At 39.6% G+C, this 27,325-nt stretch overlaps 1 protein-coding gene across 6 annotated transcripts in view; it reads right to left on the bottom strand.

Moving 5' to 3' along the window:
- TCF12 (transcription factor 12) overlaps positions 1-25,529 on the bottom strand; it is a 158,654-nt gene extending 133,125 nt beyond the window's left edge. For 5 of the 6 annotated variants that reach the window (XM_082768849.1, XM_082768853.1, XM_082768852.1 and 2 more), the window contains exons 1-3: positions 25,377-25,518; positions 24,395-24,489; positions 23,579-23,651 (exon numbers count right to left, since the gene is read on the bottom strand). In XM_082768849.1, the coding sequence (XP_082624975.1) occupies positions 23,579-23,651; positions 24,395-24,469 (148 nt within the window). In that variant the 5' untranslated portion in view covers positions 24,470-24,489; positions 25,377-25,518. Of the gene's footprint in view, positions 1-23,578; positions 23,652-24,394; positions 24,490-25,376 lie in introns of all 6 variants that reach the window. The other variant, XM_082768851.1, reaches the window with a different exon arrangement.
- Between the last annotated feature and the right edge of the window lie 1,796 nt (positions 25,530-27,325).

Here is a 27,325-nt window from a genome sequence, read left to right as displayed (position 1 = left end):
TTTCTTCTGACTTTTTAGCTAGAAATTTCAGGAGAAGCAATTTACTCATAGCAGAAGTCATAAACTAGAAGACTATCAGACTTTTTTTTTTTTTTTTTTTTTTTTTAAAGAAACACACTTCAACATACTAAAAAGAAAAGAACTCTGCAACAAGACTCCTCCAGTGACTGATGAAATACTGATGAAGTAATTGAAGAATCAAGTGACACTGACATTTAATTCCAGAAAAAGAGTTAGTTTGTTTTTTAAATATTCCCACTGAATGTTAGCATTTGGGCAACAGAATCAGCAAAATGTTCACAATACAATTGTCCAGATAAACACAGCTACCTATGATTGAGAAACACAATCAACTGCAAGTTTTCATTACCTGCTACAGCAGTGTATTAGTGTTTAATAAAGCATAACATTGCAGATTTTAATATATGTATGTGAAAGGCTTGGGGAGACAACAAACCGTGTACACTGAGATGTTGAAGGGTAAGATTAAGGGAGAGAAAGCAGAAGAGGTTTTCATCCAGCATTTCAGATGCCTGACACTAACATCCAATCCTTTAAAAGGAGACACAGGGGAAAGTACAACTTGGTTTTTACTTCAAGGTTGACAGATCTGCATTGAATCATACTTATGGGAATTGGAAATTTATTTCAGAAATTGTTTCATTTTAAACACTGATACCAAAACTAACCAAACCAAAATTTTTTTTAAAAAAAGCAGGTATGCAAAAGCAGCATTTTCTTATACTTTTCAGTCAGATATTCAAATCTGATCAATATAAGACCGAATAACTAGATGATGTAGCAATACTTCACAGAATATGTCCTCAACCCTGCAATCAGGAATTAAATATTAGTTGCAGCAGTGCTTACATTCTTCATACCATTTCATCCAAGAACAGGATCCTAACTGTTCTCTGGCACCCTTATACTACAATGGCAAATAGATGTTTGGATGTTCACAGCACTGGTATGACCTTCATATGATCAGCTTGAACTGCTGCATCATGACATTTCAAAAACTAGCTATCAGTTAAAGAACTGAAGTAAAATCTGCAGTTTTTCCTTAATTTAACTCTCTGAAGCAGCCTTTAGGGGCACAGAGAAGTCAATCTGCAAAACAGTCACTTCCGCATCACATTTCTAAACAATCTGAAACCTAGCAGAGATCAAGGAGCTTATTATTCACAGCTTTCAGTACACAAAATTGTGCAATATTACAGAGTTCTGTAATATTACAGACAGGTCGCAGTGCCTAGAACGACTACATTGCGCAATTCAAAAGGTAAAGAAGATGTAATCTTGTCCACAGGTTTATAGCCAAATCATGAAGCTTAGACTTTGCTTCTTACAGGAAACTATTCTATTGAACTGCCGGGGAAAGAAAAAAAAAAAAAAAAAAAAAAGCTCTACTTAATAGCAAATAAGAATTATAATCTTCCAATAAACAATGCCTAAAACAGCGATCAGAAATAGTCCCTATGGTTCCTCTGTAACGATGAGTACCTCTCTACCCTAGCAAACAACACTCAGCATGAACAACATAAAAAGTTTCTCACCAGTTAAAGCCCAGTCTGAAAGAGCTATTTAAGCCCTGTTACTTTCAGCTGGGACAGTCTCTAGATGCTGAGTCTCTAGATCTCCACATAGAGCATTTATTAAAGGAATAAACAATAACATGACTCTATACAGATTTTTATGTGGACTTGCTATTTTCAGTGGACACATGCTGGTTTATGCTATCATAATTGTTTTTAATATGATAGTAACTGTAGCATTTGTGTTGGAAAGCACAGGCATGATAAAATATCTAAAATGGTAAGTAAAGATCAGTCTTGATTATACTGATGGATGTAAGTTTACCTACAAACTAACAGTTACCTGCGCCATATCTGTGCCACTGTAGTACAATTTTAAGTATTAAATGCAGCTTCTGCATGGAAAACGTTTTCAATGAATGTATTAAGCTTATATAGTTCTCTTCTACTTTTACATCTACTGCATCTGTCTTTTGAACCAAAACGGGAAAAGGTAAGAATCGCTTCACCAGATATTTTTTCACACAAATGTAAAGGTCCCATCTAGACTAATAAATAGGAAACATCAGATTTTATTATTGACTGATAGAAACAAAATTATAAACGCAGGATAGGAACTACTGACTGCATTACAAATGAGAGGACTTCTTGGGAGTGAGATGGGCTGGGTGGGAGAACAAACAAGTAAAGGATAAAGAAAAATAAAAGCCAGATATAAACAAAGCGAGAATATTTGAACACCAAAGAGTAGGTACATGTATGTATCACTTTAAGAGAACCTGACAAAGATAAAATGTTTTCTAATAAGCAGCATATGCACACGCACAGACACACAGAGCTCCCTGCCCTTTCCTCTTCCTGACCGTTTCAGCGAACGCGCCATGGGAACATTTCAGGCGAACAGCCCTGCCTCTGAGCATGCAGGCATGTGGCCCACAAACAACTTGCACTAGGCAGGGCTCCCTGCGAGCTCAGAGCCTGCAGCTATGCCACCAGGTGGGAGCTGCTACACGGATGCTGGGCTTCCTCCTAACTGAAATATGGGGAGAGTCAGCCTCTATTTGTTCCCACCCAAGCAAGACTACTTATTCGGATGACAAATAAGGAAGATGGTCACGTTACAACCTCGAATAGATTTGGCTTTAAGAAGAAAAACAAAACAAAACACACACACACCTCACACGTTTAAGTCAAGAGCAGAAAGGAAAATTAGAGCAGACTTGACTAGGATAGATGGAAAGGAAAGGGACAACTGTCCTCAAAAGCAGACTCCACTCTGTGATTCAGGTGCCACAATAACATTCCCTTTCCAACTTAAAAGGAGCTGATCATGTTACAGATCAAGTTAACAGTAGCAGGCAATGTCAGGTTATGAATGCCACAACCTCAGCGAAAGGAGAAGAGTATTTAAGCATGATATTGCCATTACCTTACTTAAATCTTACCAAGTCACACATGCAGAAGTCTGCTCCTTTTAAAGAAGCTAATATATTAATAGTAAATGGATTAATTAATGGACTACAAAGAAACAATATCATAAATTAATTCTGATACATCTCAGCAAAGTTGCTGAAAAAGGAAAAAAAAAAAAAAAAAAAAAGAGAGAAAAGATAATAAAAAAAGAGATCAGCATTCTAGAAGTATCCCTGGGGGAAAGCAGCAGCCGATCATGGCACACATTACCTCTGCCCCTTGTTCATCCATCTGCTGCACCCCAAGGAATGCCACAGGGAAAGCAAACATGTGGAGCACAGCTAATAACAGCAATTCTGTCCATATTAGAAACTAATTATCACCCTTTCCTATCAGGATCAGTGCTTCCAGAATTATAAGCAATTTACCCTACTAAACGCAGTCTAGAATTTAACACTCAATAACTCTGTAGCTTAATTTTAAAAAAAGCTGATTTGGAGCTATATATAATACAGATGATATTTTCTTTTCCTTCTAGACAACCTGCTCTCCTGCAATGGAAGGCTTTTTTTTCTTTTTGGTGAAGGAATGAAGAGAAAAAACAACTCCGCTTAAACACAACCCTGTGCATTTGTAACTCTCAGCTCAAAACTGCACAATAGCTGTGATTAAGTCTATGCAAATGTAGCTGAAACAAAAACATTGGTTTTCTTTTGTATTAGCAATCCTCTGGAAATAACAGCATGAAATCTCATTGCTGCTCCCTAACAAATATATTACTTTTCATTAGACACACAGACCATAAAACTACAAAATGAGATAAAAAGCTGTGAATAGCATTTTATATACTGACCTTGCAAACCGAAATCAGTTTCTCCTTGCTCTACTTTTGTTCTACAAAACTAAAAATTAACAACTTAAAGAACTGCTGAGATCCCTCTGCGTTACACTCCTTTGTAAGAGAGTTATTATTTCCTGCAAAGTGTTTGGACCACTTTTGTGCAAAATTAGTGCCTCAAATAGGTGATATTAATTAAAACAATCAAACGAAGAAACGAGTAACAGGTAACACCAAGGAAAATTACACTGAGTGCTAAGACATGACTGAAGAGCATCAGGTATGGATCAAAACAGTGCTTCTCTCACAGCGATCTTCAGTCCTGTTTGTTTTCTGTCTACTCTGAGTCAAGTACTTCTTCAGCCCTTCTAACCCCGAAGTTTTGTACTGCAGCCTAGCAAGACCAAAGTACCCTTGTCCAAATTCATTCCATGCCCCTCCTGGTTAGCCAGCAGGTGCTACTTTTTGAAGCAGACAAGGTCAACATTCCCCTAAGGATTTGAGCAAAATGCCTCCTTGAGCAAGCAGGCTGGGATTCGAACGCTGGGTCTGCTCGCTTGAGATTGCACATGCTGGCTCAATGCCTTGAGGTAGCAATGTCAAGAACTGTTAAAGAAAGCTTTACAGAGAAGTCTCAAGGATGTAAATGGAAAGTATTCAAATTAAAATCACAGTCAAACTATTTTGTTTGTACCTTTGAAGAAGAGATATGGATATTACCCAATAAAAGGTTTTTAGAAGCAAAACACTCCCCAAAATATTTAATTCAAAAGCAAGTACATCTCAGAGCCAGATGCTGTAAGTATATAGCAGCGCATTGCCTTTTGTACCCAGCCAAATGCAAGACCAGCATGCTTCTTAAGTATTTATAAAGCTACAACTAAATCTTTTATTTTTATTAAAATCAAGAACACTCGAGACGGTATTTATTATCAACGATACCCTTCGGCACAAAGGGATACAAAGAACAAACCTGACACAAAACACCAGCAACTTGACCTAATAAGATTACAGTACATTACAAGGTGCTCATAAGCATTTTCTATAAATGAAATGCAAAGCCTGATGACTTCATATGATCCAGAAGACCAGCCTAAGCTCCTAACGAAGGTATTGTGACAAAGCTTAGTACCTGAAACACCAACCAAAGAGAATTTTTGATGTAAGAGAAAACTTTACGTGGGTTATAAAAGCCATTTTCAAGTGACTAGTTTTAGGGTAGAACTAGAATTCTAGCTACTATGATCCATGTAAAGGTTTTAACATATATAATAATAGGGTTATTCTAGTGGAGAATATTATTTCTCCCTACAAATCTCACTTGAGAGAGTATTTACAGTATAATAGCATTTGACTGCAAAAATCTAAGCCATGTACATCAAACACACTTGTAAAAAAATCAGTAATATTATATGCATGTCTGACCCTGCACAAACGAGTCTATTTTTCTTTAAGGCAGTGAAAGAGGGATGATATTATGATCTTCTAAGGGAAAAGCAAGCTGGCATAATAAGTGAATATCAAGAACAGTATCCATTAATTTATTCAGTAATAGCTGGAAAAAGAGGAGAAAAACCAAAATGCAACAGCCCTACACTCCAATCACACAAGCTTTCTACCAATACACAGCAGCAGGTACTGTAGTGAAACAATAAGTATCAATAATAATATAATAAATAAGCAAATTCAGTTTCATTTTTCCCCTCACTCTTGCAATTTTGAATCTTTCAGCATGCTTAACCCCACCGCTATCACACACACACAGCCATTCTTTATCACTGTCACTTACACTCCTCCAGAAAAGAAAACAATCCTATAGAACATAACCTAAACTAATAATGACACCAATTTCCCAGAGTAAATTTATCAGCAGGGAGAAACTGCCTATGAACTTCTCCACTAACACCCTAGTCTTAGCTAGATGCCATAACTAAATTTACATTAAAATAACTGTATAGCTGTACTTCAGCATACAAGAAATACTGTAGTGCTTAGTATCTCATTATTAGTTGTCTCCATACTCAATTATATATACATAAAGTATAAAACAAAAGGCAACATCATCTGACTTCACACCTGCTTGTCTGTCCATTCCAAGTACCAATTAAGTTAATATCAGTTAAGGTTTTTAATTTTCTCAGCCCCAAATCATAGAAACACAGATAAATTCTGTTCTATTTAGAAGAGGTACCAGGAGGTACCTGTGCACGTACCATGTATATAGTACACTAAGGAAGAAGACCTAAAATAAGGATACTTGTACTCAAGCCGGTTAACCTTTCTTGCTAACATCTTCATTAAAAAGGATCTCTTCTATAATGTGAAGTACTTAAAAAGGTTTTTGTTTTTCTCGATTAAAAAAAAAGTTCTGCAAAAAATACTCTTTTTTAATTAGCATTTGAAAGACACGCAGACCTTTCAGTAGATCAAAAGCCTACAGCTAGTGCCCATTTCCAGTATCTCTCATATTAAAAGCAGATTTTTAAGCAGAACTCCTTTCTGAAAGACTATCGTGTCCTTAAACACTCACAACTTGTCCCGGGACATGACATAAAACCAAAAGGCAAACATGACAATTAATTCAAAAGTTTCCCGTTCCCAGCTCCAGTTACATTTTACAGACAATATGCTTTTAAAGACACATCATTATTGAATTCCACTTCACACAAACCAACACAAGTCTCCCTAGAACTATTTTCATGACCTCTAATACTAGGGAACACTAAGGGAAGTCAAAAACACAAAAAAGAAAATCAAAAGAGCAAGAAGGCCAACATGCATTACATCCTGGCAATTGGCTTTCTCTAAAGCCAAACACAGCTAAGCTCAAGCCACCACGAGCACAGTACTGGCTGCATGAGCAAACAGCTGCCTGACAACTTGACTCCTGTTGGTCTCATGCAGGAAGAAGATCAGGCAGAGCACTTGAGCAAGGACTTGTTCACTGCTAGATTTATCTGCACAGATGGAGCCATTATGCCAATAACCTTTGTTCACTGACACTTTTTTTTTTTTTTTTTTTTTTACACACAGAAATCCACAGTTACCTTCCCTCAGAGGAAAGGGTTAAGGCAGAGAGATAATTTGCAAACACAGCAATATTCCCCAAATGGCTGATACGATGAGAATTTATATAGAAGTTTGCTAAAGGAACAGTAAGAACTGCCAGCAATCATCTTCAATACAGGCATAGTACGGAACGGTAAATCCAGCATCCAAGCCAAATTCCAACAATGATAACCACTTCTATAACAGTAATGATACTACCAAGTGTACTAAACTAAGTATGACATTCACCAGCTTGTAGGGACTTTTACAACGTCAGGTACTTCTCCAGTCTATCATTCAAATGAAAATCCCCAATTAAACCAGGTATTTAGGTGTCTGACTTCTAACCATACAAATGATATTGCTGACACATTCACTGGTCTAAAGACAAAAACTTTTGTTGAACTGAATTAAATGTCAATGAATCTGTTCAGGAAAACAAAGAAAAAACTAACTGCCCAAACTCTACTGAGAATACTAACACTACATTATCTGGCAAAATTTAAAAGAACTTGAAAGCCTCACCATCATATTATACTTCAGTGATAGTGCTGCAGATCATCTAGGTGGAAGTAACAAAACTAACAAAAAGTAGCAATTTCACTGAAGTAGCAAATGCTGAAATTCCATGTGTCTACAAATAATCAAATCACAAAGACTGGAAACGTTTTGGATAACCAAAAAGGAGACATTATTTCTCCTGAGAAAAGAGATTATATGAGAACTAAAGATTTGGCAACCCAAATCACAGCCTCAGGCCATTTGCATGCTGCGATAGAACAGTACCAAGGAGAAAGGGTGGCTAATGCTTCAGTCTGAATCCCAACAGGACAGAAGATGCTTCTAGTGCTTCTTCACTCCTAGTTGTTCATTGTGACTACTTTCAGAAGAGTAAGTATGCCTTAAATTAAGTGGGTGATCTGTTTTAACAGAGCAGATGCCACTACCAAATCGATGTTTCACAAAGCCACCTTGTCTTTGAAAATCCTGGGCATCAGATAACTGGGAAATCAGTCATTCCATATCTCAGTAACATCTTTTCAGAGCACATGCAACATGAAGTTGACAAGGAGATTTTAAAAGAAGTAAAATAATATTTCTAAGTTGTTACATAACGAAGCAGAAATTATTATTAGGATGACCCAAACTCCTTAAGAAGTACTTTTAATATTTTAATTCCAAATGCACGGCAATTCTATACCTTGTGTACTTCAAGGATCATAGCACCAAAAGGGCTGGAAACTTCCTATTTTTAAAATATGCCTACATTTAAGTTAATCATGAAGCTTCTGAAGAAAAAGAAGTAGACAAAAAACATGTTTAAAAGCCTATTTTAGCCTCCCAAGATTGCATGATCTCAAAAAACACTGAACTCGTCACTGATTCGGGGGGTGATTACAGACAACGCTGTGCTTCCCATTACATTTTCTGTTGCATGTTTTCAGAAATACATGGTGGTAAGAAATGTTGTGACAAGTAATTTTTTTGAAAAGAAAAAGGTTTGAAACTACTGAAAGGCCTGATATGTTACAATCTTAGTTTGAGGGATTCTGGAAGAATACACATAGGGTGAATGTAAGTATACATAAAATATGAATCAAAATACACATCAGGATTCACTATTCATAATATTTACTGCTCCATGTATCATGTACCCATTCCTTGTCTAATCCACTAAAAAAGTAGAAAGCCTCTTCTGCAAGACATCATCATAACAAGAATCACAGCACCAGGAAAAACAATGAAATCGTAAGTCCCTGAATTGTCCCTGGGCATTTTGTCCATCAAGATGTGTTAGAAAGATTAACTACAAGTGAAAAACAACACAGAACACAGCATTCAGGGCTGGCATTCATTTGGTTCGTACTGTATAAATGCCTGGAGAAATCACATGCTCCCAGAATCAGTTAACTATATTAACGACACAGATAAAAGCAAGTCTAAGACAATACAAGTGACCAAATCAAAGTCAAAAAATATTAAGCTTCAGCTGAACACCCAAATTCTAATCTACCTTATGCAAAATAAAGTTAACTTCACTGGATTTCTCACCACCCAACTGCAATTATATTAGGAAAATTTGAGTTAAGACATTAATACTTAATATGAGAAGCAAAATCATTACAAAAACAATGGAACATACACACTGCACATAGCAGCAAATGAAGTAGCTAAGAATCCCTTAAAGTTTCTTGCATTTCAAGCAGGTGGCACGGTGAATAACCTAACTCCAGCAACAGTTACATCTGAATCAATAATCCATACTCTCCCCTAAGATACCTCTACATCCTGATTCCCCCAGCTTCATGTGTCTGTTCAGATGCCAGCCTCAGTGCCAACCTCCTAATTCTCACTAAAAATATTGTCAACTTTAAAGTGTGTCAAATCAGTTGAACCACAAAAACATGAGAAAGTAGACAAAAAAATAATAAAAACACATAGCTCAAAACAAGTATCACATTTAGATGTTGTTGAAATGTAAGCTATAAATTAGGGTGAATCCTAAAGGAATGCACAATCATTAAATTGGTTCCCACTCTCTCCCCCTTGGTGTTTTCCTAAAACATCATTCCTAACAGCTGTATCAAAAATTCTACTTAAAAGAAAAGAAGGGAGAATAAAGTTATAGTTTCTTGAATATTAGTTTTCATCTCAATCTGGTGTACTTCACCGAAGTTTATACGATATAAATCAGTTTTCCCTCAAAGCTAGAGCCAAATACAACACGCTGCAGTTTGGCAAAGCATATTAGTTTAACTTCATGTCACAACGGACTGTTCCAAGGCATTATCTTGTTGTTAAAGGGTATTTACATTCAATGCAGGTTTTACTAGTCAAACGTAGTCCAGATCAAAGCCCTCTATTCAGCACACAATAAAGAATTTATTTCCAAAATATCTGCTGCACTTCAAGCCTTTCCCTTCGACATGTATTGACTCATCAGTAACTACTTAAACCTCACCTCACATACCAAAATCATGATATAGGAATTGTGTATTGCACAGAAGGCTCTGTTTAACAGTACACAACTCTTTTTACGACAGAAGAAATAAACAAGTTAAAAAGCACTTGAGGGAAAGGAGAAATTAATGTTTTGAAACTAAGTTCTTTGTGATCATTAGGTTAGATCAAATTTGTTTTGCTACTTTAAAATACATGCTGTTGTAGCACAATCAGCTTTTCCACCTCTGTTAAAGCGTAGGTTCTGTCTACATCCCAAAGGGTATTTATTAAGTATTCAGCATACAAGCACGGTAGCAAATGTAGTCACATTTAACACAGCCTCATTTCTTGTTTCAGTCACAATACGTTTTGTCAAGAAAAACACTTGATTACTGAATCTTTTTAGACGACTTGTTACCATATCCATGATTATTAGATCATGGCCATAGGCTAGACACTGGTACATATATCTAGCTGTCAAAGTGAATTTAATCCATTAAACACAAAGGATAGCTATGGACAAGGCTGTTTTCTGTTTATGTACCAGGAAAACGTTTTAGGCTAGTAATTTTCTTCCTTAAAGAAATGTAGGCAAATATCTCTCCCCATGCTTTCCTACTTGGATTAGCTTCAAATAAAATTTGCAAAAATGAGAAGCATATGTAATTCGTGAAGGTGTGCAGAAACAGCTTTGAAATAACAAGAGGCCTTTTTTTCTAGAACATTGCTACAAGTCCTACACTGAAATTTGCATTTCCCATTTTCAAACAACATTGAGAACAGATGTAGATACAGTAAAAACTAAACTGAAAAAGAAAAACCCAAAAATTACCAATGTAAATAAAAAATAAAATTAAGTTCATGAAGCCATATTAATTATACACAAAAGGAGAGAGTAGAAATTTAAAATACATGCAAGCTACTTTAACACTGCTTAAGTCATACGGAATTATTCTGATTAATCTATTATTCCAAGTCAACTATCTCCGTGAACTGAGGAAGTTTTCAATGTAGAAGGGTGTTTTCATTAGCCCTCACTGTACAGCTGAGGAAACCTACAAATAGGGGGAGAGAAGAGGGACACAGGAACTATGCAGTAAGATATGAACAGAAATTTTGTTGCTTAGCTGTGTCCTTGAAAGCTCATTGTTATTCTCTTTTCATTAAGTAATATTACAAATTTGGCAAAAGATTTAGATGGAGATATTGACTGGTTTAGCTTATATAATTATAAAAAAATAAAAACAACGTAACTAATCAAGTGTTTTCATGAAAAATACTAAGATTAAAAATATTTTTAGAAACTCACATTTTGTTCATGATTTCGGTACTTCATACCCTTAGAATTTAACTGATCTGATAAAACAGAGTAGCTGGAAACAAAACCAGTGGATATTGAAGAGTATTGATTATGTCAAGATGGAAGCTTGTTACATGAATTACACGAACTACTCATTTGGTTTTAGAATCAGTCAGCCAATTAAAAAAAAAAAAAATCAGAGTTAAAATTTCAAGAGATAACTACCCAGCTATTCACACTGAAATCATTTTAAATGTATCTTTGCTAAGCCTGATGAAATAAGGCCAGTGTTAATACATACATACATATTCAGAATGAGTTTATCTCAGTGCGTTTTAGTTAACCTATTGCCACGATACCAAAAACGGTGCCTACTCATCAGTATTGACTGACTCGAGGCTAAGAGGCACATAAATAGAACTTCTGTTGGAGCCCTGAAAGAGCTTTTTCCCCAATTGTGACTTGAGACCCAACTGGCAAAACACTTCAAGGGAACCCGGGTTATTAATGTTATGTTTGTTCCCAAGGATGGCTAGAGAGCAGCAGTATACACCTGCTGACAGAGCATTAAATTTGCTTAAAAAGGGGAAAACAAAGAACAGACACCTTGCAGAGTAATCCCCTTGGATCACATTCTCAGCATAATCAATACTGACCTCTCCTTGCTACAGTATCCGGTCAGCTCGCCAAGGTCACTTACACCATGACTTGTCTGTCCAGGTTATACCAGCGCATGCAAAAACCCGAAGTACCAAGACACGTCTAAACTGCTTAGAGCAGCAACTCAGTAACGCTTCCCAAGGCCAGGCCAAGCCAAGCTGGAGCTATGCTTCTTTCCTACTCTGAGAAAGGGGAAAGAGTGGGCAAGGATTAACAAACAAAAACAAACTGAAGATTATGAGTATGGCATGTACACAACTGCTACAAAAGGCCAAAAGTGATTTTCAACTATTATTTCATTCGTAATTTTATTTGGAAGGAAAAAATAAGATGTTTGCTTAGTTCTCATTTGAATATGCATTCAAGCTAAATATTCCATGTAAGAATCGTTCACAGCATAAAGTTTTAAAAAGCTTTAGCTTGATGAACAAGGGTTTAACCAACTATTAGCTGCAAAAACAGCAATTCACATATTTAAAGAAATCTGTTCTTCCCATTCTTTCTACTGCAGTTCTGTGCTGATACGGACAAGGTACTTTCAGATCAACACACCAAGCACTTCAGGAGATGCAACAGCTCTGCCAAGAATTCTGCCTTCAGAAGGACTTGCATTGCTATGGCAACAGCATGTTCCTCAGTCTCGAGTCAGAGACAACCTATGACACATACATGAGAGATGTCCAAACTCTGACTGATTCCCCACTGCAGCACAAGCCACATTACCATATACATGCCAATCTTCACTTGCAGCAATATAAGGTATGGAGCAGGGATTTCTGATGGTAGTTCATAGAGCACTTAAGTTACCTAGAAGTAAGTAGCAGCATTAAGGAGGAAAATGCCATTTGCTTTGCAAAACAAATACAGGCCATTCAAAGGCCAAAAGGAATATAACCATTACAGAATAAAAACCACGTTACAGAGCATCTTCCATATTCAGGCCTCTACCTCCTCCTCACTCCCAATTCCCCCTAACAAGATGGGGAAAAAAACAAAAATGGAAATACAAGTGCATGGGGAGTAAGTAGACGACTGAAGCTGCCGTTCAGTACTCAGCAAAAACCTTGAAAACAAAAGTGGATTTAATTCGTATGAAGGACATACATAGATATAAACTCTGGTTGTACTGTATCACTCTACAGATGTAACTTAGAATTCTCCATCACCTGCCCAGAAACGAATTCATGCACACACAGCCTCAACGAGTCTTTAAATTTTTTTTTCCCCTAACATCAAGTTTTAAGACTCTGCACTACCTTACATTCCTCTGATACCTGCCAGACTTTGTATACAACTACACAGGAACTAGCCAGTTATTCAAGACATTAAAAAGGATAACAAGGAAGTGTAAGTTACATATCCACTTCTGCACTTTCGTTACATGACAGTTTACAAAAAGTAGACTAAAACCAGCCTGTTGCGGCTCACCAAAGATCATTCATCCCAGATGGACAGACACATCTTTCCTGTAATACAAGGAGAAGTGTAACAACATGATCCCATTCTTCACATCCGTGGCAAACCTAAAATAGCTGAGCAAACTAAGATTTACCTCTGGTGCTCATAGTAAGCACTACAAAAAAAAAATCTACTTTTATTTTATAGAATCAAAACTTCACTTAAGTTTTGATGGAAGAAAGAAGATGAGGTGAACCTTTGCAGAACTTCACTACAGCCCACTTTAAAGGAGTTGGCTTACAAGGAGGAAAAAAATCAAGTCCCTTCTGTTGACTTACAAAGGCCTGAAAGACACATGGGAGAATATGCTCTGGAGAGGGTAAGGTCTCACATCCTTTAAAGCCTCCCTCTACTTCCTTTTGAAGTATCAGGTGATATCTAACTCACCTTACTCAAGAAGTAATATGATACATCATTTTAAGAAATCAAAGTAAACTAATGAACAACGAACAGGAAAAAAGACTTCTTTTTGGTACGATGTTTGTCTGTTCTAAGCTAAATTTATTCAGTTGGTAAGTTTTGTTTTGTTTTTTAAATTCAGCATTTTACAAGCACACGAAAGAAAAATATTTTATTTGGACATTCCTGCCACAAGAATATTGACTCAGTTCACATTCCTTTTTTTTGGTGTGCTTTTCACTATCCTGTTGGAAGGACAGTGAATACAGTATCAGAGATATTTTCAAGGTTACCAAATAAAAAGCCAAAATAAATACTACCAAAATAAAAGTCTTACACAGACCAGAGAATGCATGTGTATAATCATAAGTAATGTCAGAAATAAAGTGACATCGATGTGCATTTATTTTATAAATCAAACTAAGGGGAAAGATATTTGATTTACTGTATTACTCGATCACCCTGGCATCTAAGCACTACAAGCGCTAATCTTGCAAAGACATCCTACAAAATATAGCCACTGGAACTGCTGTAGTAAGCACCACGCATCATTTGTAGGAATATACAAAAGCTTTTCATTACTCCAAAACTCGGTCATCTTCATTAAATCATCATCTCTTCATAAAAGCCTTAGCCTCATTTAGCATTCAGAAGATGAAAGAGCAGCTACTCTCCTTATGGATTACTTCTCTATTACAAGAAAATGTTTTGCATGTCGAAAGCAAACATTAAAGGATTAAATGATATCGTCATTTCAGCTCTTGTTTATTTGCAGTGGGCAGTGAATGGAATTGCGAAGAAACGATCAGTGATTATTTTAAGCTGTGTTCTTTACGAAGGATTATGACTCATGATGTCGCTGCATGAAGAAACTGGAATAGGTAGAGGTGTCGCACTGAAAATCATCAAAACGTCACAATATAGAGAACGTCCAACAAGCAAAGCTGTCCGCTTTAAACATTTCAGAGTAGCCAGAACAGCAGCTTCCATTCAAATAAAAAATTAAACAGTGAATTTCAGTCTCCTACAGAAAACTAAAAACACTTGGAAATTTTCTGAGGTACGTTCATCTCCCCAGCATCACACTAACACTAATGCAACAGAAATAGAAAATTCAAGAGACATTTGATTACAAGATGCAAAAGTACCTACAGCATGCAAAGAGGATGAAGTCCTCCTTAACTTCACCCTGGATTCACCTGTACTTTTTAGGCTTTAACCATGTTTCCCAACTTAACTAGATAAAACCAAGTCTGTAAAGCAACATTACTTTAAATGAGATTCTTTACAGTTTGCTGACACATTATATTCTAACAAGTATGAATCACACTAAGATTTATGTTTGGCTAAGTCTTCTGTCCGGTTCCATTCTAATTGCCTCATTCGAGTAGAAGAACAGTTTATCTTGTACTTCTGTATAGATGTTAAAAATAGAAAACACCCATCTGCACACAGTTTTGCTTTTAGATAAGTCCTGGAACCACTCAATGCACTGAAGACTGTAAAACCTGAACAAGGTAGAAGACAGGAGGATTAAAAATCAATTCCTGCTTCAAAGACAATGATATACATGTTAAAAATTAACTACATATTTTGGTCATGGTCTGAAATTAATAAAAACAGATACTGGGTAATGCTACAGACCAAGCTCTTCTTTGCATCGAATTAAGTGTAAACTTTGGTTTATACTGGACTACGTTGAATCACACTCCGAACATGCACATCAGTCAGCACGTGTACAAAATGTACGCAGCTAGAAACAACCGAATCTGCGGTGTTTTACTAGATTAGTTTTCCCAACAGCTAGTCCTGTCTATTTATCTTAATATTTAAAAGGGGGGGGGGGGGGGGGAATATATTAAAACGTTATTTTCACAAAAAACAAGGCTCAGAACACGCTTCCGCATAACAAGTTTCTCTACTACCACTGCTTCAGCCTCATCAACAGCAAAGAGTTCTGAGACAAGACAAATGCTGTACTGCAGTTTTGTGCAAAGGAAAGCAGAACAGTGAAAGCAAGCAGTTCAACTTGCTATGAGAACTCCACACTATTTTTGACTTCTCAAGACAGAGAAATTTTGTGTAACACCAAAATTTAGTACACTTCTTACCTTCTTTTTTAAATGCAATTCTACAGCATGAGCAGTTTTTTAAAGTTCCCCATAGTGCTACTATGGAAGTATAAAACCTCCCTGTCCACCAAGATAAACCTTACTTTTAGGGTTTTAGTAGCACTCCTAGAGAGTACTACACTACTAACTGGTCTGTAAAGGAAACCCTTTTTATCAAGTCTCTTCCTCTTCCACCTTCCATCCCAAGCACTTCTTTAAAAGGAACACCAGCAACGGTGCCTTCAACCTGATCTATCATGACTTTTTTCCTGCATTACATCACTAAGAACATGAACATTGTTTTCTTGGCAGCGATTTCAGCTCCTTCATACACACACAGACCACAAATAAAATAAAATCACATCCCTTGCACAGAGGACTAACAAAGTCCTAAAGATTGGTTGGGTACATTTTAGCCTGATTATCCTTTGAAAACAGTGGGACATTATTAAATATAACAAAAGCTGCTCTTTCTGATCATTCTTGGTATTCAGTTAACATCTTCACCAAAGAAGTATGCCCTTTATGTTTTTGAATGTTGTGTTTACAAACATAGCTTTGTTTCACCAATGAAAAAAACAAGGCTTTCATTCAAGACATTAAAAAAAAATATCATTATCTCATCTTAGACTCATAATAGGAAAAAAAAAGCACGATCCTACAACCATTGGTAAATAACCGAAAAAAACTCTGAACTTCTAGACTCTCATACTAAGAAAGAAAAAACAAACTGAAGTGGACATTACTTCTTAAGACAGACATAAGAAGATTAAAAATATACATCCTTCCTTAGAACAGTAATTGTGCACTGAAATAATACTTTTTCTTTTCTTATAATGCTTAATACCAAAACCAGTGATTAAGATACACCCCATAATACTAGTTAAGAGTATTCACTAATAAATCTGCGTCAAATAATTCACATGCAGAAGTAAACATTGACTTTTTTTTTTTCCCCTCTATTTCCTACTTCAGTGACTCCTCCCAGGACTGATCAAATTTTGCTATATACTTCTAAGTACTTTCTGAAGAAGTAACGTGCTACATTAAATTAGACAGGGGCTCTAAAAGAGGTCTTTAGAGACCATAATTTATATCGAATAAATTTATTTATTGAAACTGAATTTTCAAACTTAATAACTTAATATTTATTTTGAAGGAAATTTAAGATAGGAGGTTTAGTGTATCATATAGATTACATCAGACTCTATAGGTAATTTGAGAAGCTTTACAAAGTCTTTAAAAATATCCAACCCTCCTAATCCCAAACAATATAGTCCTTCCAAATTACAGTTAAAAAAAAAAAATAATATACATCTTTGTCAATACAAGCCAGCTCTTGTTCTTCTGTTCATAAATAAAATTTTCAGCTGTAAATATTTACACTCTGCCTTTAGAAAATTCAAAGGAAGAAAGCTTATATATGAAGTTTATAGTGTAATATATACTAGATTAATAGAAATGAATCTAACAGTATCTATAGTCTCAACTATGGATAAAACAGAACTGAGACAAACAGCTGTCACACTGATTTGATAGCAAAATTACTAAGGGGCTAAGTCCTCTTGGTGTAACAGCTGGAAAGAAGTTATGGGAAAGGGGAACTTGATCATTTTTATGTATGACTAACAAATCTTTAACATCAAATTCTCTTCTCAAAGACCAAAGAAAAAAATCCCACAAATCAACCAACCAACCCTCAAAAAAACTTAGCAGCAGCTATACCAGTTCTCCAGTAATTCAGGAACTAAGTACAAGTTCAACTGTGATTACAGAGCACACAAATATGTAAGAATCTCATCTAAACAACTCTTTAAAGAAAAAAAAAAACAAAAACAAAAACAAACTCAGGTAACATGCAATTTCTCCTCTGACCCTTTTCAGGACTCTTACTCCACTTGACCCACATCTTTTGCCTTCGTGTTTACATTTCTGTCAATACTGCTGTCCAAATAAATCCAAAATATAACAGGCCACTTCAAATCACATTCCTTCCACCACGTCATAAAGACCACTCTCCAAACCATCTGGATACTTCTCATCACTTACTAACGACTAGGTCATTAAAATTTGGCAGATCAAAGAGCTACTAGCTGGGCTGGGAGGAGGTGTCCCACACCGGGTACTTCCACATCAGGAAAGGGTAAGGTCTGAGTCCTGAGGTTCTCAAGTCAGACGGAAATAACACCGCAGCCATCTTCCTTGTGTTGTGACACAGCAATGTTTATACACGTACTGGAAGTCATATGCTACGCTTGTTAACACAGTTGTCACAGCACTGCTCTCGTCCAGAGAAAACTGCTGGAAATACCAAATTCATTTTTTGAAGGAATGCTTTCTACATGCCAATACAGCAAGTTGTAGTCTCCCTTATTAACAAGGTCAAGTATCTCTCTAAACAGAAGACAGGCCAAATGCTACTAAAATCCCAGAATTAGTTACTGGGAAGACAGCAAGGCATTTCTGACCAACTGATGTTATCATCGCCTTAAGTGATAACAGCCATGTTTTCAAAAACATAGCTAACAGCAATAGATTGGCAGACACCTACTTAGCCCGTCAACAGGCTAGACTCAGAACACCTACCTTTCTAGGAACTTTATTCTTTTTTGTTGTTGTTGCTTTAAAAAAAATCACAAAAAACAGTGTGACCATAAACACCTTTGTGAGAGATTGTTTGAAGCTGGGTTATCTGTTCCCTCCGTTTGTCCAGCATTTTTTATTTGGCACTCCTCAGACCCAGGATGAACTACCAGGTTACTAGACCCGCTGGTTCACTTTTAAGGGAGCTGACAGACAAGCTAGATATTAAAAACAATTTCAAAGCTACATAGCTGCATGATCTAATGTTTATTTTAACAGGGCACTCTAGATTTTTGGCATTAACACACAGTAAGCTTACTTTGTTTCAAATAGCAAACAAAAAAAACAGGATTGCAACACACTTTTGATGACAAAACCAGAAATACAGATCAAATCTCTCAAATACTTCTATTTCATCTTTTTCATTGATAAAATGTCACGTCAAATATTACTGCAGGACCAGACTGTGGTACTATGCAGAATCAATCTCTTGTCAACACCTTAATTCAGGGATAAGGAGCAGGCACTAGGAATTTCCTGTGCCTCAAAAGGAGACTGTACCAGAAACACATTGTGTATCAGGGAATTGATCCTTATTACAAATTAACGTATTGATAAAAACAAAAATAAAATACTATACTCTGAAAGGCTAGGAGCACTTTTCATACCCAGAAGTTTTATCTTCCTGCAGTTTTCTCCTTGACTATAAATTGATTATCACATCTCCGAGTACCTACCATATTCAATGCTTGCTGCAGATGAATGTACGCAGCATTTTAAACATTGCCTACTGAGCTAACTCCCAAGACTTGGGTTTTGTGTAGTTTGTTTGTTTTAGGAAGGAACTGCTCACGCAATACTAAAAACAAGAGAACTGACAAACAGTAACCAAGTCTCATTAGTTTTGGGAACACTGTTTGGTAATAACGTAACAGACCTGCTAAAGCTGAACTGCCACTGAGTGCAGCCTCAAGACAGAAGGGACACTCGGGTTAATGGCAGGCCATCAACTTCAATGGCCTTAGCATCCAGCCAGTAATCAGTGGACTATCGCAGTACATTCCTCACTAACCCTGTAGATTAGTAGACAAGTGGAAAGGGCAACCTCATGAATTTGCAAATGAGGGAACCAAACTGATAGAGACAGGTATCTAAACAGATTTGTCCTGAAGGGGCTTTTTGCATATAAACCCAGCATGGGAAATGTCTAAACACGCACAAGATTTGTGCCCAAAGCTGTCCATGCACAAATGCATGTACTCATTTTTCAAGTACTTCAGAAGAATCTTACAGGCAGCAGAACCATCACATTTTGACTACTCAGCTCTTGAACTGTTCCTCTTAAACTCTTAACTCCTCATTTTTCGTTAGACATCCACATTACCTCACTTCACAGTTTTTGGGCTGATAACTCACACGCGTGCACACATCCACACAAAAATAGTGCTATTGCTAGCACGAGGAAGCTACATGAATTAAAGATAGTAAGCCATATATGAGAACATTGTCTCCGATATTATTTTTTTTTTTTTTAAACATCTACGAAGTTCTGTGCGGAAGTAGTAAAATGGGTTTATTGTAGGGTACCACACCTGAGGAAAAAATAAATCAATCAATCACATGGAAAAAATGAAAAGTAAGTCAAACCTGCTGGGAAACACGTGAAAAACACAATATTATTGTCTACAGCAGGCATTTGAATATTCTACCTGGATTTTAATCAAGCTCGTGTAAAAAGTAAAAAGAATAGGGCAAAATGGCTAACTATCCAGGTCTGTATGGGCATACACAGTATTATTTTGACAGAAACAAAAGAAAGCAACATTTCAACATGAATAATAAATGCTGCTATTAATCATAGTAGCAACATGGAAATTCTTCATCTGAAATAAAATCTGCAAGAAGGCCCAACTAATTACATTAAAAACCTGATAAAGAGTACCTCTGACCTTTGCCTTCTGCCTTTACGATTTCTAAGACGGAAATCGCTTTATCTTCTTCCTCCTCCCAAACCAAAAAGGCAAGTTCTGTTTTAAACAACATGCAGTTTTAACAGCAACAACAAGGAATAGTTTGTGGCTTAACTCAGACCTACATATCAGGTTACTTTTCCAATATATTTGTTTTCACTAGTAGTCTGACCAAGTTATTTGACTTCAACAGCAGCTTTCATGACTTATTGTCATAAGATACTGTCGTACATCAGATCAGTTCACCTATCTCATCTGCAGCTTTCACTCATAACCGAGTGACCAGTAGAAAGCCAGCTTCCCCAACACCGAAAATTCCTGAAGACTTTCTCTCTTTCAATCAAAACACAACATTCACATATTAATCCACTCAAGCATTTTCTTACAAACTGTAGCTGTCACAATAGCTGCTTTAGTTATGCAATCCAGTGACCTGTACTTTACACCATAAACACCAGAAACACTGCTGATTTACACCAGATCAAGCTTGTTACTTCAGACTTCGTACTGTACACCATAATATTCTCCACACTTCACAAAGCCACACCTTAAATACAAACACAACTTAACCATCCTTAAACAGTAACTAATTTGTTCTTTTATGCTTGGGGGGCAGTGGGGGAGAGGAGGAGAGAAGATAACGAATATTCCTTTCCAATTTAGATTTCCTAGAAATGTACAGATTTAAATGCCATTCAGACAAGCAACTGATTTTCAACTACTTAATTGGGGCCATCTCAAGCTGCATCTCAAAGCACTGATAGCTTTGGGAGGGAAGAGTTGTTTTCTGGATAATGATTATTACTACTTATAAAGTTTAAATGAGGAAAAAGGAGGCTCTACAGTATCAAGAAATAAACTCCAACTAGGAAGAGGAAACCACTTTCCTTTCGTATGCAAAGATGTCATTAAAAACAACAATCAAAAAGTGGAGTTTAACAGGAAAGATATTGAAGCAAGTTGCACAGCTGCACCTACTGTCAAAATCACAAAGTCTGTGTAGGAGAAGAGGTAGCATCACCCTGTAGTCAAAGAAGAAATCTGTGCATGCTGTGCATTTTGTTAACAGATAGTTCTAAGGAATAAATACTTTCTCCTTTCATGTTTCGCTTTAAAAAGCGGCCTCTGGCAGTTAAAAAATAAGAAAAATAAAAAAATTTAAAAAGCGTTCAAACATCCTATAAGCTACAGAATACTTGAAATTAAACCGAGATCACAATTAAATCAGAGTGCTGGAAATGCCTGTACTTCATCAGCGAGCTCATCAAGGTCTTTCTGTAACAGTCAACACTGACTCAGAACACAATATAGAAGTTTGTCACTTCTCACTCCTGCAGAGCAATCCCCCTAGGTCAAGGCTTCGGTTGCTGTAACATTACAAGAATTAGGGTATATAATTCCACCAAGCAGTAAATCTCTACAACTAGAAATGTTTTGAATTAAAACCCATGGCTATATACCATTATCTTCTCCAAAGGGAATTCATTTGAGGTTGTAGCTTATGAGACAGCTGCAGCATATTGCTCATGATCAGTATCTGTGCTGATATACTGTATCACTAAAGAAATTCAAGGAAATTTACTCTCTCTCACCAAAAGCTAAGTATTTGGCATTCTCTCTTTTCCTGATCCAGCCAAGAAAAGCACGGGAAACATCATTCTACCTGTTCAGGAAGAGCAAGGTATAGGAGGGGATGGAGGGTTGAGCTCTGCACAGTAAGTTTTAGCTGTCTGGACATCCTTTAAAACACATTTTTGAAAAATAAGTCTAGAATATTTGCTTGAAAAAGAAAAAAAGATTAACTATGATGCATATTATAGGAATTGCTGTCTTACTTTTGCCAGTAATTTAAACTTAATTGTAAAGAGCAAGTGGAAACCACTTACATATTTCAGGAGAAAGAAGTAAAATACTTCCTCAGATGTCATATTTACTACGTGATTTTATTAATCAAGTGTGGTAGATACTCTCTGAAGAGTCTGCAAAATTACACAACTCAAGTTTTAAAATACATTTAAAAATAAAAAATTCTAATGTGTCACTAAAATTCAAGGTATCCTTTGAACTCTCAAAGGAACAATTCTGACACCGTAGGAAGTGAACAGGCAATGGTACTGCACAACCTCAAGGAGCAACTTCATTCCTCTATCAGCATTCTAAAAATGTTTTAATTAGCCTTAACTGAAAACACAACCATCACTTCCTTGTGTTTATAAAAACAAAAATATCACTTTGTTGTATTCCTACAAAATACGTATATATAGAATGGAAAATAAAGGAACTTTCTGATAATGTGGTTTGCTGTTAGTTCTTAAATTTCTCTTTCGGAAACATTAATAAATATAAATACACCCTGACAAAGAATAATATAATAAAAAGCATCTTTTAAAATATTACTCTTATTTTGTATTACAGGCTCAGCTAAAATGTCTCTGAAAACAGACATCAAGTGTACTTCAACGAAAACAGCAGGCAACAAAATGCAACACATAACAGCAACTATTTGTTTACATGATGCACCGATATAGGTTCAATGCAAGAAAAACGTCAAAATTTTGACAACTACACAGCACTGGAAAATTGTATTACTGTGTACTGAACTAGGCTCCCAGAGGAGAAAGCAGAAGAGAACACAAAAATACATGCATCTTCTTCTTTACGTCTTATTTTGTTGAACTAGACACATGATGCTATGATCAACAAGGACTTGTACATGTGCCAGTAAACAGCTTCTGACAAATCACTACAATAATACAGTAGAATAATTCAGATCTAACTTAGATCTAGGAACTAGTGGTATCTAGCTAGTAATTCTTAAAAATCTAAGCCTTGGGTTGGGGTGTGCATTTGTTTTGCTTGTTTCTTTTTAAGAAGTTAGTCGCTACATCGTACATGCTCCTTAAGAACTGCATTCTAGAATATATCCTTGCATCAGGAGTACTTTGTTACCTGGTATTTTCCTTGAGTGTTTTCCCTTTTTATACAGGTGCTAGGAAATACTTATTGAACAGGTGGGCTTTTATCAAACAGCAACAAAGAAAGCCTTCGTTTGAAATGCAATAGATCAATAAACAATTTGCATGTCAGTACGACTAGAGATACTCAACACTTCGCTGTACTAGAACACGTAGGCTAAGGCACAGAGGAAAACTGGTTAAAGTTAAGAACAAGATATGTTACGAAGTCAGATCGAAACAGGACATCTCCAATTTTAAATGAGAATACGTAGAAGTGAAAGATTACCATCCAAGCACATTAAAAGTAACCTGAAACATCAAATCCTGGTTACATGACTTCTAAGTATCTCAGATGCACCTTACCTGATCCACTGAACTGACTGCTTCCCAGCGTGGTTGGTCTGGTTTTCCCGCTATTAACAGGTGGGGAAAACATCTGCAAAACAAGAAGATGTGTATAAGCTGGCTTTGAACCCCCGTGTGGTCCGCAGACGTAAAACAAAGTTCATAGGAAATGATTATTTGATTCCTATTTCTATTAGAAAATAAACAGAATGTAGGCTGCACATTCAGAGCCGTAAAGGCAAAGTATTCCTTTCAATTTATTTGTACCATTACACTCTTTTGTGCATGAACACAGCTTAAAATAAAAAATAAAGGCCTAATACTACCATGACAATTTAAAATATCTATTCAACTTAAATTTTACTACTAAAAATATATTTCTTGCGGATTTATGAAATTAAAGTCACTAGATAAAGCCAAATCTTGAAAGGTAGCAGTTTTCGATTACATCCATAAGTCAAGCATTCTTCAAGATCTGTTAAAACAGAAGTATCAAAAAGAAAACACCTATAATTTTCTGAGACCGAGCTACTTACAGACATTAAGCGTTCTTTTGGTTTAAAGACAAACAAAAACAAACCACGAGGAAGAAGGCATATCGGTGCCACGCGCCAGCTTAACAAATGTTAATTATTAGATTATGCCATCACTGGGTCAGCCTGATTTTAACCAGTTAAACCAATTGACCCAGCTGGTATTACGGTGTTAAATCTGGAAGTCTAGACGTGACATCAAAGTTCAGGTGTCCAACTTGGCTGAGACGAAGGCAGCCCAGCCCCTTACTCCTCCGTTTAGCCCGGCGCAGCGACAAGCAGCCCCGGAAGCATGTCCTACCGCGCTGAAGTCCAGCAAGTCGCTCAGCTCCTTGTCGGTTCCTATCGCGGCCATCCTCTGCTGCTGGGAATTCATCTTCAAGCTCCGATCGCGTCCTGGGGCACGGGAGAAGGGGCACAGGGAGCGTTCGCCTCGGCAGCAGCCCGGGGGCAGCCCCCGGCACCGGCCGCACCGACGGGGTCAGCGCCGGCCCCGAACCGCCCAACTCCTGCCAAGTGTCCCGGGGCTCATCCCCCTCCCTCTCCCTCCCTCCCTCCCTCTCCCGGCCCGAGGGCGGACACGCAGCGGGGAGCGCTCAGCGAGCCGCGAGCGCGGCCAACAATGGGGCTGCAGCGGGGGCGGCGGCGCGGGGCCGGCGGGGCCTCGGCACAGCCATGGCCGCCCGAGCGGGACCGCCGGCTCCCGGCCCCCCCCCGCCTCCTCCTCCTCCTCCTCCCCCCGCGCCGCCGGGGGGGCGGGAGCGGAATGCGCGTGCGGCGGGAGGGAGGGAGGGGAGGGGAGGCAGGGAGGGGGCGTGCGCGCGCTCGCGGCGGGAGGAGGAGGAGGAGGAGGAGGGGGTGCGGGGGGGGGTGGGCGCCTTCCCTTGTGCCCGGCGGGCGGCGCGGGGGAGCGGCGGCCCCGCTCCCTGCAACTTGCGGCCGCCGCCGCGCTCCCCTCAGGGCCGCCGCGAGCCCCGCGCCGCCCAGCGCGGCCCCGCCGCCGCCGCCGCCCGCGAGAGGGGGGGCTCCGGGAGGGGGGGGGGCTCGGCGCCGCCCGGCCCCGCCGCCGCCCCCCGGGCTCACCCCCACGTACACCCCCACCACCCCTCTCAGCCCCGGTGGCGGCCCGGTCCCCCCGCCCCGGGCGGCCCCGCTGCCTCCCCCCCTCCCTCCCTCCCGCCCGGCCGCCGCCGCCGCCTCAGCCCCGCCGCGCTCCCGGCCGCCGCCGCTCCCCCGGCCCGGCCGCCGGCCGCCAACTTGTGTCGGGCCCCCCCCGGCGGTACCTGGTGCCCCCCGGGCGCTGCGCTGCGCGGGGCCGGGCGGGCGGCGGCGAGCCGAGCGCTCCCCCCCCCCGCTGGAAGGAACTTGTGGGCTCCCCTCAGGCAGACATTTTTTTGCTTACGGAGCCTCAGCACCACGTTCGCGGCCCCGGCTCCGTATCCCTCCGCGCCGAGCGCCGCCGCCGCCGCCTTAACCCTTGCCGCGCCGCGCCGGGGGCGGGACGAAGGAGCCGCCGGCCCCAAGCAGCGCCCGGCGACGACGACGACGACGACGACGGCGGCGGCGGGGCAGGGGCCGGGGGGGCGGCGCGGGGCGGCCTCCCGGTAACGCAGCCGCCCCCCCCCCCCTCCCCCGGTGCCCTGCGGAGCTGGGCAGCCCTCGAGGCGCGGCACGTGCCGTGCGGGGCTGTGTGAGGCGCATCCTCTGCGGGGGGGCGGCCCCGTGAGCGCCCCGAGCTCGGAGCGGGCCCCGGCCGCCCCCTCCCCAACCCCGCTGCAGGGCGAGGCGGCGCGGGGCGCAGCCCCCGGGGCTCGGCACGGAGCGGCCCCTGCCCCTGCCCCTGCCCCTGCCCCTGCCCCTGCCCCGCGGGGAGCCCCCCGGGCCGGGCAGCTGCTGGGCCCGGTGCTCGCTGCCGCCGCCCGTCTCCCGAGCCTGCAGAGCCCCCAGGTGGCACCTCCTCGCCACCACCTGGCTGCCGGCCCGCTCCGCGCCGCGCAGCGCTGCTGGGGTTTGACCCCAGTCACTGAGGGCGACCTGCCCTGAGGGAAGAACTGAAAGCGATAAAGAAAAGAAGCTACTGACACGGTACTCCTTTGGAGCAAGGGGACTGGGAACACGCAATGGCAGGGAAAAAGGCTTCCTAAAATCCTGGAGAACCTCAAACACTTGAGGGACACAGCAAGCGTGCTGCCCGCAAGCCTTCCTCCCTGCCAGGCGGGCAGCACAGCCCCCGGGGGGCTCCCCAGCCCCATGCCCACCCCCAGACCCCAGCCGTGACATCTTACGGAGGAAGGGGGGGGGGAGACCAAACTTATCCCCCCCTGGGCAAAATGGCGGCTCTGGAGCCGTCGGGCCTCTTCCTCCATTTTGCTGCCATAGATGCCAGTTCTGGATGATCATCTGGCCTTGGGATTCTGTGAATATTCATAGATCTGCCACCTAGAAATGCAGGAAGCAATTTGTATTAAAATATCAACACAATGCCTTCCATTCTCTGTGCCCCTGAGGAACATAAATATGTACTTTTCCCTTTGTAGTGTAAATAAGACTTCATCCAACGACAGGGATCATTGTATATTTCACAAGGACTCATCTGACACATTTGTGTTACAAGGAAGACCCCTTATTTATATACAGTGAAAATATTTTTGTTTCTCTCCAAGGACTACATTTGAAAACTCACCGGTATTGGTACTTAGTATCAATTGCTCCAGCAGCTACCCTCACAAGCATTGATTAGTAAACAGACTAAATGGAATGAATTGGAAGCAACAATGCCAACAGTTACTTGTACTGATGTGTAACTGTATTAAAATTAAAACTTAATTTCAAAAATTAGAACTTTTTATTTGCCCTCAGACCTAGGGTTTTACAGTTCACATTTGTAGGCTTTTATTTGTAGTTACAAAGTTTGAGTGGAAGATAATGCATCCACATAATCCATGATGTATGCTTTATATATATATATAGATATGTATGTATCTCCAGAAGGCATTTCCTTTGGTCCAAATGTCACTTTCTGATGCAGCTGCTGGCACCACGCATGCTCATTACCAAAACTCACTTCATAGCAGCCATTCTTCTGCACTGCAGCTCTACGGAGTTGACAACCCTCTTTGAAAAATTTCATTTTCAGACACCTGCAACGATCAGAACACAAAGTTTGCAGAAATTATGCCAGACAGCAAGTACCCAAGGCCTGATGGAAGGTATGCTTTGGCCCAAAACATAC

This window comes from Aythya marila, assembly GCF_965140915.1.
Source record: "Aythya marila genome assembly, chromosome: 11".
Classification (NCBI taxonomy): domain Eukaryota; kingdom Metazoa; phylum Chordata; class Aves; order Anseriformes; family Anatidae; genus Aythya; species Aythya marila.
The sequence above is the reverse complement of the archived record's forward strand: the minus strand, read 5'-3'. Positions and strand labels throughout refer to the sequence as shown.